Raw genomic sequence first — 24,185 nt, 5'->3', positions numbered from 1 at the left:
GGGATAAATAGGGACATAATATAGTGCACCTGAGAGAGGGCCATGGCCTCATGGGGAAGGGCCAGGGAAGAGATAGGGGAGGCCAGGAGATGCTGGGGATAAATAGGGACATAATATAGTGCATCTGAGAGAGGGCCATGGCCTCATGGGGAAGGGCCAGGGAAGAGATAGGGGAGGCCAGGAGATGCTGGGGATAAATAGGGACATAATATAGTGCACCTGACAATGGGCCATGGCCTCATGGGGAAGGGCCAGGGAAGAGATAGGGGAGGCCAGGAGATGCTGGGGATACATAGGGACATAATATAGTGCACCTGAGAGAGGGCTATGGCCTCATGGGGAAGGGCCAGGGAAGAGATAGGGGAGGCCAGGAGATGCTGGGGATAAATAGGGACATAATATAGTGCACCTGAGAGAGGGCCATGGCCTCATGGGGAAGGGTCAAGGAAGAGATAGGGGAGGCCAGGAGATGCTGGGGATACATAGGGACATAATATAGTGCACCTGAGAGAGGGCCATGGCCTCATGGGGAAGGGCCAGGGAAGAGATGGGGGAGGCCAGGAGATGCTGGGGATAAATAGGGACATAATATAGTGCACCTGAGAGAGGACCATGGCCTCATGGGGAAGGGCCAGGGAAGAGATAGGGGAGACCAGGAGATGCTGGGGATAAATAGGGACATAATATGGTGCACCTGAGAGAGGGTCATGGCCTCATGGGGAAGGGCCAAGGAAGAGATAGGGGAGGCCAGGAGATGCTGGGGATAAATAGGGACATAATATAGCGCACCTGAGAGAGGGCCATGGCCTCATGGGGATGGGCCAGGGAAGAGAGAGGGGAGGCCAGGAGATGCTGGGGATAAATAGAGACATAATATAGTGCACCTGAGAGAGGGCCATGGCCTCATGGGGAAGGGCCAGGGAAGAGATAGGGGAGGCCAGGAGATGCTGGGGATAAATAGGCACATAATATAGTGCACCTGAGAGAGGGCCATGGCCTCATGGGGAAGGGGCAGGGAATAGATAGGGGAGGCCTGGAGCTGCTGGGGATAAATAGGGAGATAATATAGTGCACCTGAGAGAGGGCCATGGCCTCATGGGGAAGGGCCAGGGAAGAGATAGGGGAGGCCAGGAGATGCTGGGGATAAAAGAAGAAGCTGCTACAAATGATGATAATACACAGGAAAATTGACAGGTCCAAACAGCACCCCCTGCCCTGTGGTGCCCTGTGCCATGGCACTGGTCGCACCACACTAGTCACAGCCCTGCTTCCTAGGGTATGCAAACCCAATATGTAGTCCAAAGAAGCAGGTGGAACTCAGGAGATTTTCAAATAGAAAAAGTGGTTATTCCTTATTATTGAATTCTGACGTTTTGGGGAGGACCCCCGTCATCAGGGAACAGTATACAAACAAGTGAATAACACACTATATATATTATATCTCAAAGCCCATTCATTAAATACATTACTTGGCTCACCTCGTTGGCGCCACCTGCGAAAGCCACGGGGAGCACGCCGGATCCGGCCGTGTCTCACACATGACATCATCAGTCCGAGCTGCGTACAAAGTTTACGGTTGCCAAGCAACCCGTTACAGCCAATTGGCAAATAATCTTTTTTCAGCTACTATCATTATTGATGTCCTACCATTCTGCATGTATACTATTGAGTTGGGACTATACATTATATTTCATACAACAGCTAGTTATTCCAGAGGTTTATTATTGACCCATTAAAAAGTTTTGAATATACTGTATACCATTTATCATCAGAATACAAATTCATAATTTTGTGTGATCCATCACTATATAGAACCCCTCTGTATTCATCTAACAGAGAACTTTATCCAATATATAGGGCCAATATATAACTTGTTACAAGCCTTTGCCATTTTATATATTGGCCCTGTATTTGCCCAGTCTGCTCCTTTCTCTGTACATATACTGAGATGTGATTCTCTCGCTCATGTTAGGTGCTGTATGGGGCCATCTGCCTGTGGATCTTTTACACCTCATCCACGTTCTGGAGCTGGGTAAGTGTATGTTCTCTATCACCAGAGCTCATTGGGGCAGATGTATGACGTTCTGGAAAGTGATACAGTGGAGAGTGATAAAAGACCAACTAATCAGCTCCTAACTGTCATGTTATAGGCTGTGTTTGAAAAAATGACAGTTGGGAGCTGATTGGTTTGTCGTTTATCACTCACCACTTTATCACTTCCCAGAGCTTCATACATCTGCCCCAGTGTGTCTTATCACCCCTACCCCAATCACGATAATCCTGCTCTGTGCCGTATCACACAGGGTAATACAGTTACTGAGGTGGCTTACTTTCATGTTCTGTAGATTAAGACATTGTTACTGGAGCTGCTAGTTACCCCAAGGTTTACTGGTGCACAGGGTTGACTGGTTTAAACCAAATGGGTTCCTTTTAAAGAAAAAAAAAAAATCACACATTTTTATTATTATAAAGAGAATCCCCATGGTATTATTCCACATTATTGTTGCTTGTGGGAGAGTGAACCAGATCAGAGAGGTAGTAAATGTGCCCAGCAGCAGCTAAGACTCTGCAACTCCTTCCCTAACGCTCCTATAGTACAGGAGAAAACCACAACTAACATGGGAAACCATTCCAACACATTAAAGAGGCAATACACAGAGAGCCACCTCATGGTTTAGTCTCCTTCATTTTTATTTCAATTAAAAACCTTCAGTTCTACTGAGATGAGTGAAAGGAAGAAAGACTTAAGGTGGATACACACTATAGCGATATATCTGCAGATGGAGTGATCTGCTGATATAGCTTTAAATGATGGTCATTCATACACACTGAACGACCATCATCTAAGCGGTAGCCGCCGGTCCCACTGACCGGAAGGCGGGTTGTGGCTACCTCCCTCCCTGCGGCTGCTACTGTGTGTGAACAGGCGATCTGCAGATATATAGTGCCTTGCAAAGTATTCACCCCCCTTTGCATTATTTATGTTTTGTTACCTCACAACCTGGAATTAAAATGGATTGTGTGAAGGTGTGCATCATTTCATTCACAGAACATGCCTACAACTGTGAAATTGTGTTTTTTTATATTGTGAATCAAACAACATTTAGGACAACATAACAGAAAACTTCAGCGTGCATAACTATTCACCCCCCTAAAGTCAGTTCTTTGTCGAGCCACCTGTTGCGGCGATTACAGCTACAGGTCGTTTTGGATAAGTCTCTATGCGCTTGCCACATCTTGCCCCTGGGATTTTTGCTCCAGCTCCTTCATGTTGGATGGTTTCCGCTTGTGAACAGCAATCTTCTAGTCTGACCACAGATTCTCAATTGGACTGAGATCTGGGCTGTGACTAGGCCATTCCAACACATTTAAATGTTTCCCCTTACACCACTGGAGTGTTGCTTTAGCAGTATGCTTCTGGCCATTGTCCTGCTGGAAGGTGAACCTCCGTCCAGTCTCAAATCACAGGCAGACTGAGACAGGTTTTGCTCAAGAAAATCCCTGTATTTAGCACCATCCAACTTTCCCTCAACTCAAATCAGTTTCCCAGTCCCTGCTGCAGAATAACATCCCCACCGCATGATGCTGCCACCACCATGTGTCACTGTGGGGATGGTGTTCTTGGGGTGATGGGATGTGTTGGGTTTGTGCCAGACATAGCATTTTCCTTGGTGGCCGAAAAGTAACATATTAGTCTCATCTGACCAGAGCACCTTCCTCCATACATTTGGGGAGTTGCCCACATGCCTTTTGGGAAACTCAAATCGTGTCTTCTTATTTTTATCACTAAGTAATGGCTTTTTTCTGGCCACTCTTCCATAAAGCCCAGCTCTATGGAGTGTGCGGCTTATTGTGGTCACATGCACAGATACACCAGTCTCTGCTGTGGAACTCTGCAGCTCCTTCAGGGTTACCTTTGGTCTCTGTGCTGCCTCTATGATTAATGCCCTCCTTGCCCGGTCTGTGAGTTTTGGTGGGCGGCCTTCTCTTGGCAGGTTTGTTGTGGTACCATGTTCTTTCCATTTGATGATGATGGATTTGATGGTGCTCCGGGGGATCACCAAAGATTTGGATATTTTTTTTATAACACAACCCAGAATTGTACTTCTCAACAACTTTGTCCCTGACGTGTTTGGGGAGCTCCTTGGTCCTCATGGTGTGATGCCTCTTGCTTAGTGGTGTTGCAGCCTCTGGGGTCTCTCAGAAAAGGTGAGTTTATACTGACAGATCATGTGACACTTAGATGTCACACAGGGTCGCTTCCTTTCACTAATTATGTCACTTCTGAAGGTAATTGGTTGCACCAGAACTTTTGAGGGGCTTCATGGTAAAGGGGGTGATTACATATGCACATGCCAATTTTCAGAATTTTATTTATAAAGATTTTTTTATATATATATATATATATTTTTTTTTTTTCTCATTTCACTTCACCAAATTAGACTATTTTGTGCAGATCCATCAAATAAAAATTCAGATTACAGCTTTTGCAAGGCAATGTATCTGTCCATCGGCTGTGCTGCACAGCCAATGTGATATGTCTGTGAACGACGTCTTTTACATACATATCGTCTGTACACACTGGCCGACGTGCAGCAGATATATTGGCCGATCAATTGATAGGCCAATATATTGCCCAGTGTATACCCAGCTTTATGGCCTCATTTATCAACTAGTTTTATCATTCGCAACGAATGATAAAACTCCTTGCGTATGATAAATGGTGCTTAAGTCAATCAGTTAACAACTGTCATTTTTCAAACAGATGACAGCTGGGAGCTGATTGGCTGGAGCACCATTTATCATACACAGTGACAGCTGGGAGCTGATTGGCTGGAGCACCATTTATCATACACAGTGACAGCTGGGAGCTGATTGGCTGGAGCACCATTTATCATACACAGGGACAGCTGGGAGCTGATTGGCTGGAGCACCATTTATCATACACAATGAGTATTATCAGTCGCTGTGAATGATACAATTTGTTGATAAATGAGGCCCAGATTCTTTCTGTCTTTTGAAGAGAGAAAAAAAAAATCCTAATAACTTTGAATTGTTAATGTTAGAAAGCATTAAAACATTGTTGATCAAGGTTTGCAATACATAGCAATGTTTCACAGTAATAATATAATATGCAGGTTTCATTTTTTTTCCATTAAATCATTAATGCAAAATAATGGTTTCAAATAAATAAATAAAATTTTATTTAAAAAAAAAAACAAAAAACTTTTCCAGCGCTGCCAGTACAGGGGTCTGCATGCAGAACATTGTTACTGGAGCTGCTAGTTACCCCTTGGTTAACGGTACAGGGGTCTGCATGCAGGACAGTGTTACTGGAGCTGCTAGTTACCCCTTGGTTACCAGTACAGGGGTCTGCATGCAGAACATTGTTACTGGAGCTGCTAGTTACCCCTTGGTTAACGGTACAGGGGTCTGCATGCAGGACAGTGTTACTGGAGCTGCTAGTTACCCCTGCCTTACCGGTACAGGTGGCTGCATGCAGGACAGTGTTACTGGAGCTGCTAGTTACCCCTACGTTACCGGTACAGGTGGCTGCATGCAGGACACTGTTACTGGAGCTGCTAGTTACCCCTATGTTACCGGTACAGGTGGCTGCATGCAGGACACTGTTACTGGAGCTGCTAGTTACCCCTGCCTTACCGGTACAGGTGGCTGCATGCAGGACAGTGTTACTGGAGCTGCTAGTTACCCCTACGTTACCGGTACAGGTGGCTGCATGCAGGACACTGTTACTGGAGCTGCTAGTTACCCCTATGTTACCGGTACAGGTGGCTGCATGCAGGACACTGTTACTGGAGCTGCTAGTTACCCCTGCCTTACCGGTACAGGGGGCTGCACGCAAGACACTGCGGGAAGAGACCTATTTTTGCAGAGGGGATGCTGCTATTACCAGTTATTTATACAGCGCACACATATTCAGCAGCGCTTTATAGAGCTTGTCAGTTGATCACATCGGTTCTTGCCCCAGTGGAGCTTAGACTTTATATTCCCTACCACCTGTACACACACACACTTGGGTACATTTCTCTGGCACCCTATCTGCGGGACACTGGAACCATGCGGTTTAGAGGGTGCTATCCATAGAGCATGGGCTTCCTCTTCCCCCTCTACACCCCATAGGGCAAAGCCTTTCTTGTTTTTGTGCCCAAGGAATGGCCGTAAGGTTTTCTTTTTTCTTAAAATCTTCAGCGCTCCTACATGGCTTATGCAGAGTGCTGCTGGGAATTCTGTCTCTACTGCCTGCGGAGAGGAGGTCCCCAGCCACGGATCTGTGGCTGGCCGGGAGTGGCCTACACGCGAGGAATGTGGTTCCAAAGAGCTTGAGCAACACCCATGATAGAGGGAGTTCCAGCTGCAGATACAGATAGGGGTATTGCTGACCCCAGAGCAAATAAACACTAATAAAGAAGGGTGCTGGTATACTTCATTATTAATTAGCCAATGATTTAAAAAAAAAAAAATGTGTTTTTATTAAAATAACCTATTTATATTAAGACACATAGAGTAGGATGTATTATAGCGGCACGCATTGTGCCCTGTAACTTTAATGAGGTATTCACATCTCATCTGCCACAGTGGGGGCTCCCGCCAGAACACACAGCGCATCAGCCTAGTGCTCCCTTCCCATAGGCTCCAATGGGCATGCGCGGGCACTCATCTCGTGTGCAGCCCTCCGAGCCAGCAGCCGCCGCAGCTGAGACAGTTCTGTCCCTGCTGTGTTGATATCGATAGCTGCAGCTATCAGAACGGTCAGAGCCACTGATCGTTTATACATTGCCCTGCACATCGGCACTGTTTCTTATATAAGGAACAAACTAATGGGAGCCGGACAAAAGTACCAATGAAAAGTGTTTGGTCTGGATTACCTGCTTTTCAAACAATCCGCAAAATGAAGTGACCTGGTTAATGATGACCCGGTTAGGTGCTGAGGACGGGAGCTGCAGTGTAACTACCCTACACTAAGCTGAGCTCAGCTTGAAAAGTTATTTACTGAGAAAATAATAAGACCGGTCATGCTTTAAGAAACTGTATGCAGGAATTGTTAATTGTTTGCCATGTCACTTTGTAACGTGAGTTACCATGGGATGACCCAAAAAGTCCACGCATTGCTGCCCGCTACCTACGTCCACTGTGTCCAGCCAGCCCGGTGTTAACATACAGATCTGAGCAGCTGGGAATGTGACGCTGCTACAGTGCTGTATTGATGTTTGACCCAAGTGTAGTTACACTGCAGGGCCCAGTCTCAGCGCCTAACAAGGTCATCATTAACCAGGTTACCTCGCTGTCTGGACTTACAGTAATGACGGCACCATATGCTGAATGTTTCAGCAGATCCTTTTTTATAAGATTTTTGCATGCAGTGAATTGGACTATTGTATTACTGATTACTACATTGTTTCATGTGTTTGATATTTTATGACTGTGTCTTAATATAAATATGTTGTTTTAATAAACACGCGTCTCTGTAATACATTAGCTGATTAATAATTAACTATACCAGCAAAGTTTCTTATAAGTGAAACAGAGGTAGCCCCATCTTTCTCACTGCTCTCTGGGACATCGGGCTGCCGGGGGTTTGCGCCGTGGGGGGGAGGCTATAAAACCTGTATTATCCCCCATGTGGCAGGATTTGGGGGCCAGCATTCGCAATCTCCTGCCCGCAGCTCTTTTATGTCTGCCTGCCACAAGCCCCGCCCTCTTATGCAGGGAAAAGTGCAAATGCCCTGTCTGCTCACTGCAGCTGGATGCATATATATAATTTTATTTATATAGTGCTTTTTCTCCAATAGGACTCAAGACTCTTAACAGGTAGTATGAACATAATACAGTACAGACAACTTGTGAGTATCCCAGCTAATTGACAATCTTGAACCTCAAAACTCTCAATTTACATCTGAAGGGATGCCAAGTTCAAGATGGAGTCCATCCATGCAGTCATCAATTCCATGTAGCCGAACGACTTTCTTGCTGCCATGGATATAAAAGATCCGTACTTGCAGATCTCAAACTTGAAGGGACATCACTGTCTCCTCACATTTGCTGTGGGCAGGGGTCATTACAAGTTCAGGAATCTGTCCTTTGGTCTGGCATTGGCTCCGCCAGTTGTCTCGAAGGTCATGGCGGCACACTTGAGGTCCATAGGAGTGACGATCATTCCATATCTGGATGATCTCATCAAAGCCATCTTAGAAACTCTGCTTCGGTCTCATCTGCAGCTGACCATGGAAAGATGGAATGGCATGGATGGGTGATTAACTACCAGAAGTCTGACCTCGTCCCATCACAACACATTATTTTCCTGGTTCTCCTCTTCGACACCAGCTGTCGGAAGATCTTGACCATCGTTCTTCTCTGCATGAAGTTGCTGGGCAGGATGGTATATTGCTTCAAAACGCTTCCATACGTACGCTTTAGTTCGTGGACCTTTCAGCTGCAACTTCTTGCCTGTTGGTCTCATACAAATACTCTTGCAGGTCACCATTCCTTGTTTTTATCAAGACAGTCAGGTTCTGCACAGCACACCATTTTAGCCGAAGGTCATTTCTATTTTAGCTTAACCAGGATATATTGTGATTCCAGCTCTGAGTGACAACTCGTCCTCTAGCAGCAGGAATGCTCAGCTTTCTAGATGTTTACGGCTATATGTGGAGAGATCTGCTGTATACCGTTAAATGGACAGGCTCCTCATGCTCTTTGATTTGCACACAAGAGGTTGGCGAGCGACTAAATACATGGGTCTGCATAGATTACATCTATGCCTACTACAGCTGTACTGATGTACCATTGCTATAGCTCTAGCCCTCAAGACTATAACCACGTAGCAGCTTTAACACAGGATAGGAACCACTTATCCTAGTAGGGTCATAGAATTGCCCTGTAATCATAGCAGACACTTGGTAACTGAAACTACCAGCAGTAGCTGAACTGTGTCAAAATACCATTTGAAGAATGGAGCCACAGCCCTGGTCCTCCGCTGGAAATAAGCATTTTTCCTCAAATACAGTAATGGTTGGCATTACTGCCTCACAGCGCTGTCATGGGTTCGATTCCCACTATCGCCCTGTGTGGAGTTAGTATATTCTCCCTGTGCTTTCGTGGCTTTCCTCCAGGTGCTCTGGTTTCCTCCCTCACTCCAAAAATATACTGGTAAGTTAATTGGCTTCTAACAAAATTAACCCTAGTGTGTATATGTGTGAGCATGTTATAGGTATTATAGGGCACGATTCTATTCAACGCGATGTAAAAAGCGCCGGGACATAGCTCCCGGAGCTATTCAATTCATGGCGATGTTAGGTCGGGGAAGGCTCGTTCTCGCGCCTTAAACAGGGTGTTTAGGCGCAATAACGGGCATTCCCCGACCTAACTTCCCGGCGCGAGGCTATTTTCCAGGCGCGAAGGGCAGAAAACAGCCTCGCGCCGGGACTTTTGTCGGATTTCTGATTTCATCCCCGGAGGGATGAGAGAAGAAATCATTAGTCGGACTTGGCAGCGCGGTGTATTGAATAGCTCCGGGAGCTCACTCCTGGCGCTATTTACATCGCGTTGAATAGAATCGTGCCCATAGATTGTAAGTGCCACTGGGGCAGGGACTGATGTGAATGGCCAAATATTCTTTGTAAAGCGCTACATAGCATGTTCTACACACTACTCACTGCTTCATGGGCTTTATACATTACTACATAGCATGTTCTACACACTACTCACTGCTTCATGGGCTTTATACATTACTACATAGCATGTTCTACACACTACTCACTGCTTTATACATTACTACATAGCATGTTCTACACACTACTCACTGCTTCATGGGCTTTATACATTGCTACATAGCATGTTCTACACACTACTCAGTGCTTTATACATTACTACATAGTATGTTCTACACACTACTCACTGCTTCATGGGCTTTATACATTACTACATAGCATGTTCTACACACTACTCACTGCTTCATGGGCTTTATACATTACTACATAGCATGTTCTACTCACTGCTTCATGGGCTTTATACATTACTACATAGCATGTTCTACACACTACTCACTGCTTTATACATTACTACATATCATGTTCTACACTACTCACTGCTTCATGGGCTTTATACATTAATACATGGCATGTTCTACACACTACTCACTGCTTCATGGGCTTTATACATTACTACATAGCATGTTCTACACACTACTCACTGCTTCATGGGCTTTATACATTACTACATAGCATGTTCTACACACTACTCACTGCTTCATGGGCTTTATACATTACTACATAGCATGTTCTACACACTACTCACTGCTTTATACATTACTACATAGCATGTTCTACACACTACTCACTGCTTCATAGGCTTTATACATTACTACATAGCATGTTCTACACACTACTCACTGCTTTATACATTACTACATAGCATGTTCTATACACTACTCACTGCTTCATGGGCTTTATACATTACTACATAGCATGTTCTACACACTACTCACTGCTTTATACATTACTACATAGCATGTTCTACACACTACTCACTGCTTCATGGGCTTTATACATTACTACATAGCATGTTCTACACACTACTCACTGCTTCATGGGCTTTATACATTACTACATAGCATGTTCTACACACTACTCACTGCTTCATGGGCTTTATACAATACTACATAGCATGTTCTACTCACTGCTTCATGGGCTTTATACATTACTACATAACATGTTCTACACACTACTCACTGCTTTATACATTACTACATATCATGTTCTACACTACTCACTGCTTCATGGGCTTTATACATTACTACATAGCATGTTCTACACACTACTCACTGCTTCATGGGCTTTATACATTACTACATAGCATGTTCTACACACTACTCACTGCTTCATGGGCTTTATACATTACTACATAGCATGTTCTACACACTACTCACTGCTTCATGGGCTTTATACATTACTACATAGCATGTTCTACACACTACTCACTGCTTTATACATTACTACATAGCATGTTCTACACACTACTCACTGCTTTATACATTACTACATAGCATGTTCTACACACTACTCACTGCTTCATGGGCTTTATACATTACTACATAGCATGTTCTACACACTACTCACTGCTTCATGGGCTTTATACATTACTACATAGCATGTTCTACACACTACTCACTGCTTTATACATTACTACATAGCATGTTCTACACACTACTCACTGCTTCATGGGCTTTATACATTACTACATAGCATGTTCTACACACTACTCACTGCTTTATACATTACTACATAGCATGTTCTATACACTACTCACTGCTTCATGGGCTTTATACATTACTACATAGCATGTTCTACACACTACTCACTGCTTTATACATTACTACATAGCATGTTCTACACACTACTCACTGCTTCATGGGCTTTATACATTACTACATAGCATGTTCTACACACTACTCACTGCTTCATGGGCTTTATACATTACTAAATATCATGTTCTACACTACTCACTGCTTTATACATTACTACATAGCATGTTCTACACACTACTCACTGCTTCATGGGCTTTATACATTACTACATAGCATGTTCTACACACTACTCACTGCTTCATGGGCTTTATACATTGCTACATAGCATGTTCTACACACTACTCACTGCTTCATGGGCTTTATACATTACTACATAGCATGTTCTACACACTACTCACTGCTTCATGGGCTTTATACATTGCTACATAGCATGTTCTACACACTACTCACTGCTTCATGGGCTTTATACATTACTACATAGCATGTTCTACACACTACTCACTGCTTTATACATTACTACATAGCATGTTCTACACACTACTCACTGCTTCATGGGCTTTATACATTACTACATAGCATGTTCTACACACTACTCACTGCTTTATACATTACTACATATCATGTTCTACACACTACTCACTGCTTTATACATTACTACATAGCATGTTCTAGACACTACTCACTGCTTCATGGGCTTTATACATTACTACATAGCATGTTCTACACACTACTCACTGCTTCATGGGCTTTATACATTACTACATAGCATGTTCTACACACTACTCACTGCTTTATACATTACTACATAGCATGTTCTACACACTACTCACTGCTTCATGGGCTTTATACATTGCTACATAGCATGTTCTACACACTACTCACTGCTTCATGGGCTTTATACATTACTACATAGCATGTTCTACATACTACTCACTGCTTCATTGGCTTTATACATTGCTACATAGCATGTTCTACACACTACTCACTGCTTTATACATTACTACATATCATGTTCTACACAATACTCACTGCTTTATACATTACTACATAGCATGTTCTACACACTACTCACTGCTTCATGGGCTTTATACATTGCTACCTAGCATGTTCTACACACTACTCACTGCTTCATGGGCTTTATACATTGCTACATAGCATGTTCTACACACTACTCACTGCTTCATGGGCTTTATACATTGATACATAGCATGTTCTACACACTACTCACTGCTTCATGGGCTTTATACATTGCTACATAGCATGTTCTACACACTACTCACTGCTTCATGGGCTTTATACATTGCTACATAGCATGTTCTACACACTACTCACTGCTTCATGGGCTTTACACATTGCTACATAGCATGTTATACACACTACTCACTGCTTCATGGGCTTTATACATTACTACATAGCATTTTCTACACACTACTCACTGCTTCATGGGCTTTATACATTACTACATAGCATGTTCTACACACTACTCACTGCTTCATGGGCTTTATACATTGCTACATAGCATGTTCTACACACTACTCACTGCTTCATGGGCTTTATACATTACTATATAGCATTTTTTACTCACTGCTTTATACATTGCTACATAGCATGTTCTACACACTACTCACTGCTTCATGGGCTTTGTACATTACTACATAGCATGTTCTACACACTACTCACTGCTTCATGGGCTTTATACATTGCTACATAGCATGATCTACACACTACTCACTGCTTTATACATTACTACATAGCATGTTCTACACACTACTCACTGCTTTATACATTACTACATAGCATGTTCTACACACTACTCACTGCTTCATGGGCTTTATACATTACTACATAGCATGTTCTACACACTACTCACTGCTTCATGGGCTTTATACATTGCTACATAGCATGTTCTACACACTACTCACTGCTTCATGGGCTTTATACATTGCTACATAGCATGTTCTACACACTACTCACTGCTTTATACATTACTACATAGCATGTTCTACACACTACTCACTGCTTCATGGGCTTTATACATTACTACATAGCATGTTCTACACACTACTCACTGCTTTATACATTACTACATAGCATGTTCTACACACTACTCACTGCTTCATGGGCTTTATACATTACTACATAGCATGTTCTACACACTACTCACTGCTTTATACATTACTACATAGCATGTTCTACACACTACTCACTGCTTCATGGGCTTTATACATTACTACATAGCATGTTCTGCACACTACTCACTGCTTTATACATTACTACATAGCATGTTCTACACACTACTCACTGCTTCATGGGCTGTATACATTACTACATAGCATGTTCTACACACTACTCACTGCTTCATGGGCTTTATACATTACTACATAGCATGTTCTACACAACACTCACTGCTTTATACATTACTACATAGCATGTTCTACACACTACTCACTGCTTCATGGGCTTTATACATTACTACATAGCATGTTCTACACAACACTCACTGCTTTATACATTACTACATAGCATGTTCTACACAGTACTCACTGCTTTATACATTACTACATAGCATGTTCTACAACTAACTGCTTTATACATTACTATATAGCATGTTCTACACACTACTCACTGCTTCATGGGCTTTATACATTACTACATAGCATGTTCTACACACTACTCACTGCTTCATGGGCTTTATACATTACTACATAGCATGTTCTACACACTACTCACTGCTTTATACATTACTACATAGCATGTTCTACACACTACTCACTGCTTCATGGGCTTTATACATTACTACATAGCATGTTCTACACACTACTCACTGCTTTATACATTACTACATAGCATGTTCTACTCACTGCTTCATGGGCTTTATACATTACTACATAGCATGTTCTACACACTACTCACTGCTTTATACATTACTACATAGCATGTTCTACACACTACTCACTGCTTTATACATTACTACATAGCATGTTCTACACACTACTCACTGCTTCATGGGCTTTATACATTACTACATAGCATGTTCTACACACTACTCACTGCTTCATGGGCTTTATACATTACTATATAGCATGTTCTACACACTACTCACTGCTTCATGGGCTTTATACATTACTACATAGCATGTTCTACACACTACTCACTGCTTCATGGGCTTTATACATTGCTACATAGCATGTTCTACACACTACTCACTGCTTCATGGGCTTTATACATTGCTACTTAGCATGTTCTACACACTACTCACTGCTTTATACATTACTACATAGCATGTTCTACACACTACTCACTGCTTCATGGGCTTTATACATTACTACATAGCATGTTCTACACACTACTCACTGCTTTATACATTACTACATAGCATGTTCTACACACTACTCACTGCTTTATACATTACTACATAGCATGTTCTACACACTACTCACTGCTTCATGGGCTTTATACATTGCTACATAGCATGTTCTACACACTACTCACTGCTTCATGGGCTTTATACATTACTACATAGCATGTTCTACATACTACTCACTGCTTCATGGGCTTTATACATTGCTACATAGCATGTTCTACACACTACTCACTGCTTTATACATTACTACATATCATGTTCTACACAATACTCACTGCTTTATACATTACTACATAGCATGTTCTACACACTACTCACTGCTTCATGGGCTTTATACATTGCTACCTAGCATGTTCTACACACTACTCACTGCTTCATGGGCTTTATACATTACTACATAGCATGTTCTACACACTACTCACTGCTTCATGGGCTTTATACATTGCTACATAGCATGTTCTACACACTACTCACTGCTTCATGGGCTTTATACATTGCTACATAGCATGTTCTACACACTACTCACTGCTTCATGGGCTTTATACATTACTACATAGCATGTTCTACACACTACTCACTGCTTCATGGGCTTTATACATTGCTACATAGCATGTTCTACACACTACTCACTGCTTCATGGGCTTTACACATTGCTACATAGCATGTTATACACACTACTCACTGCTTCATGGGCTTTATACATTACTACATAGCATTTTCTACACACTACTCACTGCTTCATGGGCTTTATACATTACTACATAGCATGTTCTACACACTACTCACTGCTTCATGGGCTTTATACATTGCTACATAGCATGTTCTACACACTACTCACTGCTTCATGGGCTTTATACATTACTACATAGCATTTTTTACTCACTACTCACTGCTTTATACATTGCTACATAGCATGTTCTACACACTACTCACTGCTTTATACATTACTACATAGCATGTTCTACACACTACTCACTGCTTCATGGGCTTTATACATTACTACATAGCATGTTCTACACACTACTCACTGCTTTATACATTACTACATAGCATGTTCTACACACTACTCACTGCTTTATACATTACTACATAGCATGTTCTACACACTACTCACTGCTTCATGGGCTTTATACATTACTACATAGCATGTTCTACACACTACTCACTGCTTCATGGGCTTTATACATTGCTACCTAGCATGTTCTACACACTACTCACTGCTTTATACATTCCTACATAGCATGTTCTACACACTACTCACTGCTTCATGGGTTTTATACATTACTACATAGCATGTTCTACACACTACTCACTGCTTCATGGGCTTTATACATTACTACATAGCATGTTCTACACACTACTCACTGCTTCATGGGCTTTATACATTACTACATAGCATGTTCTACACACTACTCACTGCTTCATGGGCTTTATACATTACTACATAGCATGTTCTACACACTACTCACTGCTTTGTACATTACTACATATCATGTTCTACACACTACTCTCTGCTTTATACATTACTACATAGCATGTTCTACACACTAACTGCTTCATGGGCTTTATACATTGCTACATAGCATGTTCTACACACTACTCACTGCTTTATACATTACTACATAGCATGTTCTACACACTACTCACTGCTTCATGGGCTTTATACATTACTACATAGCATGTTCTACACACTACTCACTGCTTCATGGGCTTTATACATTACTACATAGCATGTTCTACACACTACTCACTGCTTCATGGGCTTTATACATTACTACATAGCATGTTCTACACACTACTCACTGCTTTGTACATTACTACATATCATGTTCTACACACTACTCTCTGCTTTATACATTACTACATAGCATGTTCTACACACTAACTGCTTTATACATTACTATATAGCATGTTCTACACACTACTCACTGCTTCATGGGCTTTATACATTGCTACCTAGCATGTTCTACACACTACTCACTGCTTTATACATTACTACATAGCATGTTCTACACACTACTCACTGCTTCATGGGCTTTATACATTACTACATAGCATGTTCTACACACTACTCACTGCTTCGTGGGCTTTATACATTACTACATAGCATGTTCTACACATTACTCACTGCTTTATACATTACTACATATCATGTTCTACACACTACTCACTGCTTTATACATTACTACATAGCATGTTCTAGACACTACTCACTGCTTCATGGGCTTTATACATTGCTACATAGCATGTTCTACACACTACTCACTGCTTTATACATTACTACATAGCATGTTCTACACACTACTCACTGCTTCATGGGCTTTATACATTACTACATAGCATGTTCTACACACTACTCACTGCTTCATGGGCTTTATACATTACTACATAGCATGTTCTACACACTACTCACTGCTTTATACATTACTACATAGCATGTTCTACACACTACTCACTGCTTCATGGGCTTTATACATTACTACATAGCATGTTCTACACACTACTCACTGCTTTATACATTACTACATAGCATGTTTTACACACTACTCACTGCTTTATACATTACTACATATCATGTTCTACACACTACTCACTGCTTCATGGGCTTTATACATTACTACATAGCATGTTCTACACACTACTCACTGCTTTATACATTACTACATAGCATGTTTTACACACTACTCACTGCTTTATACATTACTACATAGCATGTTCTACACACTACTCACTGCTTCATGGGCTTTATACATTACTACATAGCATGTTCTACACACTACTCACTGCTTTATACATTACTACATAGCATGTTCTACACACTACTCACTGCGTCATGGGCTTTATACATTACTACATAGCATGTTCTACACACTACTCACTGCTTTATACATTACTACATAGCATGTTCTACACACTACTCACTGCTTTATACATTACTACATCGCATGTTCTACACACTAACTGCTTTATACATTACTATATAGCATGTTCTACACACTACTCACTGCTTCATGGGCTTTATACATTACTACATAGCATGTTCTACACACTACTCACTGCTTCATGGGCTTTATACATTACTACATAGCATGTTCTACACACAACTCACTGCTTTATACATTACTACATAGCATGTTCTACACACTACTCACTGCTTCATGGGCTTTATACATTACTACATAGCATGTTCTACACACTACTCACTGCTTTATACATTACTACATAGCATGTTCTACACACTACTCACTGCTTCATGGGCTTTATACATTACTACATAGCATGTTCTGCACACTACTCACTGCTTTATACATTACTACATAGCATGTTCTACACACTACTCACTGCTTCATGGGCTGTATACATTACTACATAGCATGTTCTACACACTACTCACTGCTTCATGGGCTTTATACATTACTACATAGCATGTTCTACACAACACTCACTGCTTTATACATTACTACATAGCATGTTCTACACACTACTCACTGCTTCATGGGCTTTATACATTACTACATAGCATGTTCTACACAACACTCACTGCTTTATACATTACTACATAGCATGTTCTACACAGTACTCACTGCTTTATACATTACTACATAGCATGTTCTACAACTAACTGCTTTATACATTACTATATAGCATGTTCTACACACTACTCACTGCTTCATGGGCTTTATACATTACTACATAGCATGTTCTACACACTACTCACTGCTTCATGGGCTTTATACATTACTACATAGCATGTTCTACACACTACTCACTGCTTTATACATTACTACATAGCATGTTCTACACACTACTCACTGCTTCATGGGCTTTATACATTACTACATAGCATGTTCTACACACTACTCACTGCTTTATACATTACTACATAGCATGTTCTACTCACTGCTTCATGGGCTTTATACATTACTACATAGCATGTTCTACACACTACTCACTGCTTTATACATTACTACATAGCATGTTCTACACACTACTCACTGCTTTATACATTACTACATAGCATGTTCTACACACTACTCACTGCTTCATGGGCTTTATACATTACTACATAGCATGTTCTACACACTACTCACTGCTTCATGGGCTTTATACATTACTATATAGCATGTTCTACACACTACTCACTGCTTCATGGGCTTTATACATTACTACATAGCATGTTCTACACACTACTCACTGCTTCATGGGCTTTATACATTGCTACATAGCATGTTCTACACACTACTCACTGCTTCATGGGCTTTATACATTGCTACTTAGCATGTTCTACACACTACTCACTGCTTTATACATTACTACATAGCATGTTCTACACACTACTCACTGCTTCATGGGCTTTATACATTACTACATAGCATGTTCTACACACTACTCACTGCTTTATACATTACTACATAGCATGTTCTACACACTACTCACTGCTTTATACATTACTACATAGCATGTTCTACACACTACTCACTGCTTCATGGGCTTTATACATTGCTACATAGCATGTTCTACACACTACTCACTGCTTCATGGGCTTTATACATTACTACATAGCATGTTCTACATACTACTCACTGCTTCATGGGCTTTATACATTGCTACATAGCATGTTCTACACACTACTCACTGCTTTATACATTACTACATATCATGTTCTACACAATACTCACTGCTTTATACATTACTACATAGCATGTTCTACACACTACTCACTGCTTCATGGGCTTTATACATTGCTACCTAGCATGTTCTACACACTACTCACTGCTTCATGGGCTTTATACATTACTACATAGCATGTTCTACACACTACTCACTGCTTCATGGGCTTTATACATTGCTACATAGCATGTTCTACACACTACTCACTGCTTCATGGGCTTTATACATTGCTACATAGCATGTTCTACACACTACTCACTGCTTCATGGGCTTTATACATTACTACATAGCATGTTCTACACACTACTCACTGCTTCATGGGCTTTATACATTGCTACATAGCATGTTCTACACACTACTCACTGCTTCATGGGCTTTACACATTGCTACATAGCATGTTATACACACTACTCACTGCTTCATGGGCTTTATACATTACTACATAGCATTTTCTACACACTACTCACTGCTTCATGGGCTTTATACATTACTACATAGCATGTTCTACACACTACTCACTGCTTCATGGGCTTTATACATTGCTACATAGCATGTTCTACACACTACTCACTGCTTCATGGGCTTTATACATTACTACATAGCATTTTTTACTCACTGCTTTATACATTGCTACATAGCATGTTCTACACACTACTCACTGCTTTATACATTACTACATAGCATGTTCTACACACTACTCACTGCTTCATGGGCTTTATACATTACTACATAGCATGTTCTACACACTACTCACTGCTTTATACATTACTACATAGCATGTTCTACACACTACTCACTGCTTTATACATTACTACATAGCATGTTCTACACACTACTCACTGCTTCATGGGCTTTATACATTACTACATAGCATGTTCTACACACTACTCACTGCTTCATGGGCTTTATACATTGCTACCTAGCATGTTCTACACACTACTCACTGCTTTATACATTCCTACATAGCATGTTCTACACACTACTCACTGCTTCATGGGTTTTATACATTACTACATAGCATGTTCTACACACTACTCACTGCTTCATGGGCTTTATACATTACTACATAGCATGTTCTACACACTACTCACTGCTTCATGGGCTTTATACATTACTACATAGCATGTTCTACACACTACTCACTGCTTCATGGGCTTTATACATTACTACATAGCATGTTCTACACACTACTCACTGCTTTGTACATTACTACATATCATGTTCTACACACTACTCTCTGCTTTATACATTACTACATAGCATGTTCTACACACTAACTGCTTCATGGGCTTTATACATTGCTACATAGCATGTTCTACACACTACTCACTGCTTTATACATTACTACATAGCATGTTCTACACACTACTCACTGCTTCATGGGCTTTATACATTACTACATAGCATGTTCTACACACTACTCACTGCTTCATGGGCTTTATACATTACTACATAGCATGTTCTACACACTACTCACTGCTTCATGGGCTTTATACATTACTACATAGCATGTTCTACACACTACTCACTGCTTTGTACATTACTACATATCATGTTCTACACACTACTCTCTGCTTTATACATTACTACATAGCATGTTCTACACACTAACTGCTTTATACATTACTATATAGCATGTTCTACACACTACTCACTGCTTCATGGGCTTTATACATTGCTACCTAGCATGTTCTACACACTACTCACTGCTTTATACATTACTACATAGCATGTTCTACACACTACTCACTGCTTCATGGGCTTTATACATTACTACATAGCATGTTCTACACACTACTCACTGCTTCGTGGGCTTTATACATTACTACATAGCATGTTCTACACATTACTCACTGCTTTATACATTACTACATATCATGTTCTACACACTACTCACTGCTTTATACATTACTACATAGCATGTTCTAGACACTACTCACTGCTTCATGGGCTTTATACATTGCTACATAGCATGTTCTACACACTACTCACTGCTTTATACATTACTACATAGCATGTTCTACACACTACTCACTGCTTCATGGGCTTTATACATTACTACATAGCATGTTCTACACACTACTCACTGCTTCATGGGCTTTATACATTACTACATAGCATGTTCTACACACTACTCACTGCTTTATACATTACTACATAGCATGTTCTACACACTACTCACTGCTTCATGGGCTTTATACATTACTACATAGCATGTTCTACACACTACTCACTGCTTTATACATTACTACATAGCATGTTTTACACACTACTCACTGCTTTATACATTACTACATATCATGTTCTACACACTACTCACTGCTTCATGGGCTTTATACATTACTACATAGCATGTTCTACACACTACTCACTGCTTTATACATTACTACATAGCATGTTTTACACACTACTCACTGCTTTATACATTACTACATAGCATGTTCTACACACTACTCACTGCTTCATGGGCTTTATACATTACTACATAGCATGTTCTACACACTACTCACTGCTTTATACATTACTACATAGCATGTTCTACACACTACTCACTGCGTCATGGGCTTTATACATTACTACATAGCATGTTCTACACACTACTCACTGCTTTATACATTACTACATAGCATGTTCTACACACTACTCACTGCTTTATACATTACTACATCGCATGTTCTACACACTAACTGCTTTATACATTACTATATAGCATGTTCTACACACTACTCACTGCTTCATGGGCTTTATACATTACTACATAGCATGTTCTACACACTACTCACTGCTTCATGGGCTTTATACATTACTACATAGCATGTTCTACACACAACTCACTGCTTTATACATTACTACATAGCATGTTCTACACACTACTCACTGCTTCATGGGCTTTATACATTACTACATAGCATGTTCTGCACACTACTCACTGCTTTATACATTACTACATAGCATGTTCTACACACTACTCACTGCTTTATACATTACTACATAGCATGTTCTACACACTACTCACTGCTTCATGGGCTTTATACATTACTACATAGCATGTTCTACACACTACTCACTGCTTCATGGGCTTTATACATTACTACATAGCATGTTCTACACACTACTCACTGCTTCATGGGCTTTATACATTACTACATAGCATGTTCTACACACTACTCACTGCTTTGTACATTGCTACATAGCATGTTCTACACACTACTCACTGCTTCATGGGCTTTGTACATTGCTACATAGCATGTTCTACACACTACTCACTGCTTCATGGGCTTTATACATTGCTACATAGCATGTTCTACACACTACTCACTGCTTTATACATTACTACATAGCATGTTCTACACACTACTCACTGCTTCATGGGCTTTATACATTACTACATAGCATGTTCTACACACTACTCACTGCTTCATGGGCTTTATACATTACTACATAGCATGTTCTACACACTACTCACTGCTTCATACATTACTACATAGCATGTTCTACACACTACTCACTGCTTTATACATTACTACATAGCATGTTCTACACACTACTCACTGCTTTATACATTACTACATAGCATGTTCTACACACTACTCACTGCTTTATACATTACTACATAGCATGTTCTACACACTAACTGCTTTATACATTACTATATAGCATGTTCTACACACTACTCACTGCTTCATGGGCTTTATACATTACTACATAGCATGTTCTACACAGTACCCACTGCTTCATGGGCTTTATACATTGCTACCTAGCATGTTCTACGCACTACTCACTGCTTTATACATTACTACATAGCATGTTCTACACACTACTCACTGCTTCATGGGCTTTATACATTACTACATAGCATGTTCTACACACTACTCACTGCTTCATGGGCTTTATACATTACTACATAGCATGTTCTACACACTACTCACTGCTTTATACATTACTACATAGCATGTTCTACACACTACTCACTGCTTCATGGGCTTTATACATTACTACATAGCATGTTCTACACACTACTCACTGCTTTATACATTACTACATAGCATGTTCTACACACTACTCACTGCTTTATACATTACTACATAGCATGTTCTACACACTCCTCACTGCTTCATGGGCTTTATACATTACTACATAGCATGTTCTACACACTACTCACTGCTTCATGGGCTTTATACATTACTACATAGCATGTTCTACACACTACTCACTGCTTCATGGGCTTTATACATTACTACATAGCATGTTCTACACACTACTCACTGCTTTATACATTACTACATAGCATGTTCTAGACACTACTCACTGCTTCATGGGCTTTATACATTACTACATAGCATGTTCTACACACTACTCACTGCTTCATTGGCTTTATACATTACTACATAGCATGTTCTACACACTACTCACTGCTTCATGGGCTTTATACATTACTACATAGCATGTTCTACACACTACTCACTGCTTTATACATTACTACATAGCATGTTCTACACACTACTCACTGCTTTGTACATTACTACATAGCATGTTCTACACACTACTCACTGCTTTATACATTACTACATAGCATGTTCTACACACTACTCACTGCTTCATGGGCTTTATACATTGCTACATAGCATGTTCTACACACTACTCACTGCTTCATGGGCTTTATACATTACTACATAGCATGTTCTACACACTACTCACTGTTTCATGGGCTTTATACATTACTACATAGCATGTTCTACACACTACTCACTGCTTCATGGGCTTTATACATTACTACATAGCATGTTCTACACACTACTCACTGCTTCATGGGCTTTATACATTACT

At 40.7% G+C, this 24,185-nt stretch overlaps 1 protein-coding gene across 1 annotated transcript in view; it reads left to right on the top strand.

Moving 5' to 3' along the window:
* TMEM208 (transmembrane protein 208) overlaps positions 1 to 24,185 on the top strand; it is a 71,630-nt gene that overhangs the window by 14,907 nt on the left and 32,538 nt on the right. The window contains exon 3 of the mRNA XM_088462352.1: positions 1,973 to 2,032. Coding sequence (XP_088318478.1) covers positions 1,973 to 2,032 — 60 coding nt within the window. The remainder of the gene's footprint in view (positions 1 to 1,972; positions 2,033 to 24,185) is intronic.

This window comes from Taudactylus pleione, unplaced genomic scaffold, assembly GCF_031769625.1.
Source record: "Taudactylus pleione unplaced genomic scaffold, aTauple2 ptg001203l, whole genome shotgun sequence".
Lineage (NCBI taxonomy): Eukaryota > Metazoa > Chordata > Amphibia > Anura > Myobatrachidae > Taudactylus > Taudactylus pleione.
This window is presented reverse-complemented; position numbering and strand designations above follow the sequence as displayed.